At 38.1% G+C, this 9,722-nt stretch overlaps 1 protein-coding gene across 19 annotated transcripts in view; it reads right to left on the reverse strand.

Moving 5' to 3' along the window:
- LOC101098061 (maestro heat-like repeat-containing protein family member 1) overlaps positions 1-9,496 on the reverse strand; it is a 96,597-nt gene extending 87,101 nt beyond the window's left edge. For 16 of the 19 annotated variants that reach the window (XM_045061253.1, XM_045061251.1, XM_023256657.2 and 13 more), the window contains exon 1: positions 9,455-9,496. In XM_045061253.1, coding sequence (XP_044917188.1) covers positions 9,455-9,467 — 13 coding nt within the window. In that variant the 5' untranslated portion in view covers positions 9,468-9,496. Of the gene's footprint in view, positions 1-6,522; positions 6,977-9,454 lie in introns of those variants that run through there. The other 3 variants (XM_023256654.2, XM_023256653.2, XM_045061250.1) reach the window with 2 other exon arrangements.
- Positions 9,497-9,722: the final 226 nt, after the last annotated feature.

The raw sequence follows: 9,722 nt of genomic DNA on the forward strand, positions 1-9,722 counted from the left end.
CCCAAATTGGAGCTAAAAAATGCATGGTAGTTATAGTGGGGGAGAGAATGATAGAAATACAACTACAAATGAAATAATTGATGCAGTCAAGAAATATCAAGGAACAAAATATTGACAAGGCATCAAAGCATCACCATACATGTCATGTATTAATTATAACAGGAAGAAAGTACTTTCACAATAGAGAGATCTGATGGATACCACTACACCAAATGATCAAACTTAAAATTATCAATAATACAACTGATGTTTTGTGTTCCTGATGATGCCATGGGAAATGCATATCACCATGTAGTATTTTTGCCCACTATGTTTAACCTGAATCTAAAATGGGAAACAGTTAGTCAAATCCAGATTATGGGACATTCTACAAGACAAGTAAAGGCAAAAATGTTGAGTGGACTATTTTAGGTGAAAGGAGAATACGATGATCATCTTTTTTTTTTTTTAATGTTTATTCACTTTTTGAGAGACAAAGACACACACAGCATGAGCAGCAGAGGGGCAGAGAGAGAGGGAGACACGGAATCTGAAGCAGGCTCCGTCCGACAGGAGGGCTCGAACTCACAAACAGTGAGATCATGACCTGAGCCAAAATTAGACACTTAACTGACTGAGCCACCCAGGCGTCCCTGCAATAATCATCTTTGATTGGATCTTAGCTGGGGAAAAAAACAGCTAGAAAGGAAATTCTAGCTATAAAGAAAATTTCAAGGATACTTGGGGAAATTTGACCATAGGCTATATGACAATAATAATATTGTATCAATATTAAGTTCCTTGAGATAATAAGGTTATTAGAATTTCCTTTTTTTTAATGTTTACTTATTATTTTGTGAGAGAGAGAGAAAGAGGGAGTCAGCATGAGTAGGGAAGGGGCAGAGAACAGGAGACACAGAATCTGAAGCAGGCTTCAGGCTCTGAGCTGTTCAGAGCCCAATGCAGGGCTCGAACCCATGGACCGCGAGATTATGACTTGAGCCGAAGTTGGATGCTTAACTGACTGAGACACCCAGGCGCCCCCTCCTTTTTTTTTAAGGGGATACATGCTGTAATACTTAAAGTCTATAATATAAGTGTGAAATTAATTTGGAATGATTCAGATCTTTATGTGTGCGTGTCTGTGTATGGATTGAGAGACAGAGACAATATGAGATGAGCACAAATATGGCAAAATATTTTAGCAAACTGGTGAATGTAGGTTGAAGAATAATAAGTGTTCATTTCATTATTCTTTCAACTTTTCTATAGGTTTGGTATTTTATTAAAATAAAATGTAAGAGAGAAATTAAAATTCACCAGTCATCAAAAGACACCATTAGGTGAGTAAAAATGGTAAAGCTCAGAGTGAAAAAAGATACATATCATCTATAAGATCAACATAGTAACCATATCCAAAATATATAACAATCTCCTGCAAATCAGAGAAAAACACAAATAAAAAAATAGGTAAGAGACTTAAGCGGAATTTATAAAAGAGGATATCCAAATGGTCCATAAACACATGTAAAGGTTCGGCTCAGCCTAACTAGGAACTGGGGAAGTAGAAGTTAAAACCACAAAAGTATATTGCAACACACCCACCAGAATGGCTTAAATTTAAAGGTTTACAATAACTAGTGTAGCAAGGATTGGAACAATGGGGATTTTCACATACTACTAGTGGGATGTAAAATAATACAGCCACTTTGGAAAACAATTTGTTATTACCTTCTAAAGCTTAAAATACGCATACTCCATGATCCTTTCCTGGGTACACACCTAGTGGAATGCATGCTTACTAATAGCAACAGATATGTGCATAGCGACATGGCGCCATTATCCATAATAGCCCCCAACTGCAACTCCTATGTCCAATATCATCCTAATGGATAAATTGTGATATATTCATACAAATTAATATAATAGAATGCTATATAACAATGCAAATAAACAAACCACAATCTCCTGCAACAATATGGGTAAATCTAACAAATACAAAATAAGTGAAAGATGCCAGAGACAAAATAATACATACTTCGTTATTGTATTTATAAAAAACTCAAAAACAGACAAATATAAACTACTGTGTTTCAGGATGCAAATTTAGGTAGTAAAACTTTAAAGAAAAGCAAGAATGTGATTTTTATTTAAAAAAATAACCATTTCACTTCTATGTGGAATCTAAAAACCAAAACAAATGAACAAACAGAAACAGACTCATAAATACAGACAGCAAACTGGTGGTTGCCAGAGGGAAAGGGTGCAGGGGAAGGATGGGTGAAGTAGGTGAAGGGGATTAAGAGGTCCAAACTTCCAGTTATAAGATAAATAAGTCACAGAAATGAAAAGACAGCATAGGGATATAATCAATAATGTTGTAATAATGCTGTATGGTGACAGAAGGTAACTATACTTATTGTAATGAGCATTGCACAATATATTGAATTGTCAAATCATTCTGTTGTACACCTGAGATTAATATAACATTGTGTGTCAACTATAATTCAATAATAGAATGTTTTAAATTAATGATTATCTTGGAAGGGAGTAATGACTAGGAAGGATCACAATAGGGAGATCTGGATGGTGGTGACACAGATATTTGATTTGTGGTAAATCATTGACGTCTACTTACTCATTTCATGCACCTTTCTGTGTGTTTATTTAACAAAATAGGGTTTTTTTTTAATGTTTATTTATCTTTAAGAGAGAGACAGAGCGTGAGCAGGGGAGGGGCAGAGAAAGAGGGAGACACAGAATCAGAAGTAAGTTCCAAGCTCTGAACTGTCAGCACAGAGCCCCATACAGAGCTCAAACTCGGGAACCTGGAGATCATGACCTGAGCTGAAGTTGGATGCTTAACCAACTGGGCCACCCAGGTGCCCCAAGACAATAGTTTTTAAATTAAGAAACAGGAACTGTAAGGGATCCTGGGTGGCTCAGTCAGATAAGCATCTGACTTCAGCTCAGGTCATGATCTCTTGGTCATGGGTTCGAGCCCCATGTCGGGCTCTGTGCTGACAGCTCAGAGGCTGGAGCCTGCTTCAGATCCTGCGTCTCCCTCTCTCTCTCTCTGCCCCTCCCCCACTCACTCATGCTCTCTCTCCCTCCCTCAAAAAGTAAACATTAAAAAAAATTGTTTAATAAAAAAATAGGAACTGTAAGAATACAGGGGGTGCCTGGGTGGCTCAGTTGGTTAAGCATCCAACTTCGGCTCAGGTCGTGATCTCACGGTTCATGGGTGCAAGCTCTGCGTCGGGCTCTGTGCTGACAGCTCAGAGCCTGGAGCCTGTTTCAGATTCTGTGTCCCTCTCTCTCTCTCCGGCCCACCCCTGCTTTTGCTCTCTCTCTGTCTTTAAAAAATGTGTAAACATAAAAAAAATCTTTATAAAAAGAATACAGGATTTTACATAAAAGAAACAAGAAGTTATATTTTTATTTATTTTTTTTTATTTATTTTTGCAACAGAGACAGAGCATGAGCAGGGGAGGGGCAGAGAGAGAGGGAGACACAGAATCCGAAGTAGGTTCCAGGCTCTGAGCTGTCAGCACAGAGCCTGATGCAGGGCTCGAACCCACAGACTGTGAGATCATGACCTGAGCCGAAGTCGGACACTTAATCGACTGAGCCACCCAGGCACCCCAAGAAGTTATATTTTTAAAAAATAATGCATGGGGCACCTGGGTGGTGCAGTCGGTTAAGCGTCCGACTTCAGCCAGGTCACGATCTCGCGGTCTATGAGTTCGAGCCCCGCGTCAGGCTGTGGGTTGATGGCTCAGAGCCTGGAGGCTGTTTCCGATTCTGTGTCTCCCTCTCTCTCTGCCCCTCCCCCATTCATGCTCTGTCTCTCTCTGTCCCCAAAAAAATAAATAAACGTTGAAAAAAATAAAATAAAATAAAATAAAAGATAATGCAGAAAGAAAAACATAGACATCAAACAACTCAGTAGATAGGTTTCATAGTAGACAAGATACTGCTAAAGAGTGAGTTAGTGAATTGGAAGAAAGAGTAGCAAAAATGACCCAGAATATAGCACAGACATATAGAGAAGAAAATAAAAGAGAAGTTTAGAGAGATGTATGAAAAACTCCAATATACACTTAAGGGGAATTCCAAAAGAATAAACAGGCAAGAGCTAATAGTTGAAGTGAAAATGTCTGCAGTCTTTCAGAATTAAAGGAAATATGAATCCTCAGATTGAAAAAGAACACCAAGTCTTTCACAGGATAAAGAAAATCAATCCATATCTAGATGCACTGGAATAAAATAAAAGACCAGAGAAAGCAAAAGAATACTAAATGCTTCAGAGAAAAAAGATTAACTACAAAGGAAAGACTATCAGACAGACTTCTCATGAGCAACAACAGAGAAGACAGTGCAATAATAGCTTCCAAGTTTTGAAGGAAAATAACCATGGGGCACCTGGGTGGCTCAATCAGTTAAGCATCCAACTCTTGATTTCAACTCAGGTCATGGTATCAGGGTCATGAGATTGAGCTCCATGAGATTCTCACTCTCTCTCTCTTTCTCTCTCTCTTCCTCTGCCCCACCCCTGCTCACTCACACACACACTCTCTCTCTCTCATAAATAAATAAATAAATAAATAAATAAATAAATAAGGTAAAATAACTATCAATCTAGAAATTTATACTCAGCTATATCATGCAAGAATGAAAGCTAAATGGGGGCGCCTGGGTGGCGCAGTTGGTTAAGCGTCCGACTTCAGCCAGGTCACGATCTCGCGGTCCGTGAGTTTGAGCCCCGCGTCAGGCTCTGGGCTGATGGCTCAGAGCCTGGAGCCTGTTTCCGATTCTGTGTCTCCCTCTCTCTCTGCCCCTCCCCCATTCATGCTCTGTCTCTCTCTGTCCCAAAAAATAAATAAACGTTGAAAAAAAAATTAAAAAAAAAAAAAAGAAAGAATGAAAGCTAAATGAAGACATTTCCAGATAGGCTAAGAAATTTTTTTTTGTAAGCCCCCAATGAAAGAAATACTAGTATATTTCCTTATTTCAGCAAGGAATAAAATAAACCTGGAAAGGAGGAGGAGGATTCAAGAAATGTATTAGTTATGTACTAAGAATTAGTAAAACACTTGGTATCCTGAATATCTTCTGTTGGCTCTCCAGATCTTGCCTACACTCTTCTACACTCTGCTAAATGCTTTGGAGGCTACATCAAATAAACTCCCTTGTCCTCTGGCTTGGAACTGGGTTTTGCCAATGGGGAGCCCTAATAGTACACTGCAGAAAGAAAAGATGTCAGATCAGAGTATATATTTTTGTTTCCTCCTACCAAGGTAGTCTTTGGCTGGGTGTATATCTTGAGGTCACTATTTCTCTCAAGATAGCCCTATATGTATTACTCTCCTTTAAGCTTTTCATGATGGCTCCCTCCCCAGATCCCTTCAGGTCTAGGGGTGATAAAACTCTGGTTGCTATCAGCTCCAGCATATTATACTATCTCTTGTGGGTTTCTTTCTTTCTTTTTTTCTTTTCTTTTTTTTAAGAGAGGGAAGAGTACAAGCAGGGGGAAGGGGCAGAGAGAAAGAGAAAGAATTTTAAGCAGGCTCCATGCTCAGTGTGGAGCCCAACACAGGGCTCGATTCCACTACCTTGAGATCATGACCTGAGCCAAAATCAAGAGTCAGATGCTCCACTGACTGAGCCACACAGGTACCCTAATATCTTGCAGGTTTCTTAATCTCTATTCACACATACTCATTAGAAATAGTTGCTTTAATTTATTTGTTAAACTGTCCTTGAATTATCCTAATTTGAGTGTGTAATTTATTTTCTGTTAGGAGACTGAGAGGTTGGTAAGTTTAAATAAGTATTGACTATGAAATATAATAATAACCACTAATTTGAGGGAGTTAAAACCATGATGGAATGAAAACATTAGACAACACAGCTCAAAAGATGAGAAAGGTGAGGTTGCAGGCTAATTAAGGAGTTTACGATCCTTATCTTCTTTAGAAGAAAAATAGAGAATTGGTGAATTTTAAACTTCGTTAGAAAAATATAGAGTAATTTCAGAGTAACAAAATCTGTCTCCCTAGGCCTTAAGTTGCAAATAGTTATTTCTATATTTTAGACTTCTTCATTTCTTGTAGTATTTAAAACTCAGCACATCCAACATTGAACATATTATCTTCTCTCCATCCCAAAATTAATCCCTATCTCTGGGCAGAGCTTAAGTCTCAGTCATCTTTGACTTCTCTCCCGCACCATCCACAGCCCTGCCAGGACAGAGAATTTTACTTATTAAATGTCCCCTGAATGGGGCACCTGGGTGGCTCAGTCGGTTAAGCGGCCAACTCTTGGTTTCAGCTCAGGTCATGATCTCATGGTTTATGGGTTCGAGCCCCGCACTGTCATCATGGAGTCTGCTTGGGATTCTCTCTCTTTCTCTCTCTCTCTGTCCTCCCCTGCTTATTCTCTCTCTCTCTCTCAAAATAAATAAATAAACTTTAAAAAAAAGTCCCTTGAATCCATTCCTTTCCCACCCCTGTCTAGTTCATTTCTCATGTTCAGACTCACCTTCTCTCTAGGCCTGACCCTGCTCCAGTCCCTGTTTCTCTCCTTCTTGCCCACACCAGATGGACAACAGCACTATGAGGAAGCAGTTGAGATGGCATAGAAGTGTCTCCTGGGAATACTACCCAATTATTGAGAAATAATTACACCTTAGCAACCAAACCTGGAATGTGTACCCTGGAACTAACCCACTAGCTCCTATTCTAAAGAACCGAAGGTAGAATAGAGCTTCCCCTCCCCCAATTATGACTCCTGGAGAGAAATGGATTTATTATAACTTCTTTACAATACCTGCTGCATAGTAACTATTCAATAAACTTGTTATGTTGAACCAAAGGTGTGCACAGGGTTTATATACAAAAATATTTACCATGGCATCATTCATCTATAAGTAAAATTTCAAAATTTTCTTGACACTCAACAATACATAGATATTTACATCACAGTACATACATATATGTACAATAATTAAAAATAATTTGGGGGGCACCTGGATGGCTCAGTCAGTTGAGCATCTGACATTGGCTCAGGTCATGATCTCACAGTTCATGAGTTTGAGCCCTGCATTGGGCTCTGTGTGGACAGCTCAGAACCTAGAGCCTATTTCAGATTCTGTGTCACCCTCTCTCTCTGCCCTTCCCCTGCTCACACTCTGTTTTTCTCTCAAAAGTAAATAAATATTAACAAAAAATTGTTTTAATAATTTAAAAAATATTTTAAAAAATTTTTGTAGGAGCCCTTGGCTGGCTTAATTGGTGGAGCATGCAACTCTTGATCTCAGAATTGTGAGCTCAAGTCCCACATTGGGTGTAAAGATTACTTAAAATAAAATAAAATCTTTAAAAAGTAATAATAATTTTTTAAAATAATATTTAGTGACATGATAAAACATTAATATTACATTCAGTTAAAAAAGACAGGCTACAAAAAGTATGTATCATACTGTTTTATATGTATCCATATATATTCATATATATTACACATACACTATGTGTATACGTGTATACATATATATATGTATGTATATGTGTAATATATATGAATATATACGTATTTGTGTATATTATATCAACACACATGTAGGGGCACCTGAGTGGCTTAGTTGGTTGGGCGTCTGATTTCAGCTCAGGTCATGATCTCATGGGTTCGTGAATTCAATCCCCACATCGGCCTCTCTGCTGTCAGCACAGAGTCTGCTTTGGATCCTCTGTCCCCCTCTCTCTCTGCCCCTCCCCCGCTTGCACTCTCTCAAAATAAAAAATTAAAAACACACACATATATTATGTGCACACACACACACACACATATATATACACAAACACATATGAGTCCACAGAAAAAACTGGAAGAGCTTACATCAAAATGGTAACATATCCAGATGGTAGATTTATAAAGAATTTTTATTTTCTTCTAAGGACTTTTCTATAAATACCATTCAGTTTAAATAAACATATGTTACTTATCTCATCTAAAAAAAATGTTATTTTTAAGTATGTTCTTTTGAAAATGTAAACAGTTTGACAATTTAGAAAATGGTCTATTAAAAGCAAGGTTTATAGAAAAAGCCTAATTCAAGTGAGCTCAACAAAAAATTTTTGGCATTGTCTATATGATAGGTATTGTGAGGGTATTCAAGATAAACCTAACTGATTACTGACCTCAAAGAACTTAGTAAAGAACACATGACAATTATAGGACAATACGTGCAATATTATAGGCATGTACAATGTTCTGAAAAAAAAATAGAGATGAGCACATAATTAATTCTGTAAGAGTTAGAGAAGCTTTCAGAAAGAATGGGCTGGTGAGTGTGGTTTCTCAGGATGAAACAGAGTAGAGGGGATAATATGGAGGGAGAAGGAACAAGATACACAAAAAGCCCTGAGGCATGAGACAACATGATAGGTAAAGGGAAGTACACACAGAACCCATCAAAAATGTATAATATCTCCAAATGATGTAAGTGTCATGTAGCTGTTAAAATTGATATCTTAAAGTGCATTAATGAGTTCAATATTTGGTGGAAGTGTACAAAATGAAACTGAGGAGGAAAAACTTTGTTTGCCATGCTATGGGCAATGGGGAATCTTTGAAGGGTTCACATATCAGAGGATCTGTGATTTAGAGAAATCACCCTTTGGGTAATGTGGAAGGTGGATTTGAGGAGGAGTGAGAAATAATAGTCACCTGATCTAAGGTAGTAGCAGTGGAGTTGAAGAGAAAAGAACAGATTACAAAGATACTTTGGAGGTTAAAATAGGCAGAACTAGGCAGTTGATTAGAAAAGGCAATAGGAGTGGCGCCTGGGTGGTTCAGTCAGTTGGGTGGCTAACCAGCTCAGGTCATGATCTCACGGTCCGTGAGTTCGAGCCCCGTGTTGGGCTCTGTGCTGACAACTTAGAGCCTGGAGCCTGCTTTAGATTCTGTGTCTCCCTCTCTCTCTGCCTCTCCCCCATTCGTACTCTTTATCTCTCTCAAAAATAAATAAACATTTTTTTTATCTTTAAAAAAAGAAACAGAAAGAAAAGGCAAGAGGAAGGAGCACCTGGGTGGCTCGGTTGGTTAAGTGTCCCCACTGTTAATTTCGGCTCAGATCATGATCTCAAGGTTCATGAGATCGAGCCTTGTGTCAGGCTCTCCATTGACAGCATGGAGCCTGCTTGGGATTCTCTCTCTCCCTCTCTCTCTCTTTCTCTCTCTCTCTCTCTCTCTCTCTCTCTCTCTCTCTCTCTCTGTGCCTCCCCTGCCTGTGCATGCACAGGCATGGAAAATAAATAAACTTAAATAAATAAACTTATTTTGCACATGCATGCAAAATAAATAAGTAAACTTAAAAAAAATAAAAAGGAAAGGTGAGAGGAGGGGCCAAGGAGAAGCACTCCCAGGTTCAGACTTGAATAGGGTAAATGGAATGGAAGAAGTAAAACAGTCTTACCCACAAATGACATGATCTTGTATATTGAAAATCCTAAGAAATCCACTAAAAAAAAAAAAAAGCTAGAATTAATAAGCCAGTTTGGCAAGTTCACAAAATCAATATACAAAAACCAACTGTATTTCTATACAGTAGCAATGGACAATCTGAAAATGCAATTAAGAAAATTAATCCATTCACAATAAGATAAAAAAGAATAAAATACTTAGGAATAAACTGAACAAAAGAAGTGTAAGACTTGTACAATGAAAACTATAAAACATTGCTG

Source organism: Felis catus, chromosome B4 (genome assembly GCF_018350175.1).
Source record: "Felis catus isolate Fca126 chromosome B4, F.catus_Fca126_mat1.0, whole genome shotgun sequence".
Classification (NCBI taxonomy): domain Eukaryota; kingdom Metazoa; phylum Chordata; class Mammalia; order Carnivora; family Felidae; genus Felis; species Felis catus.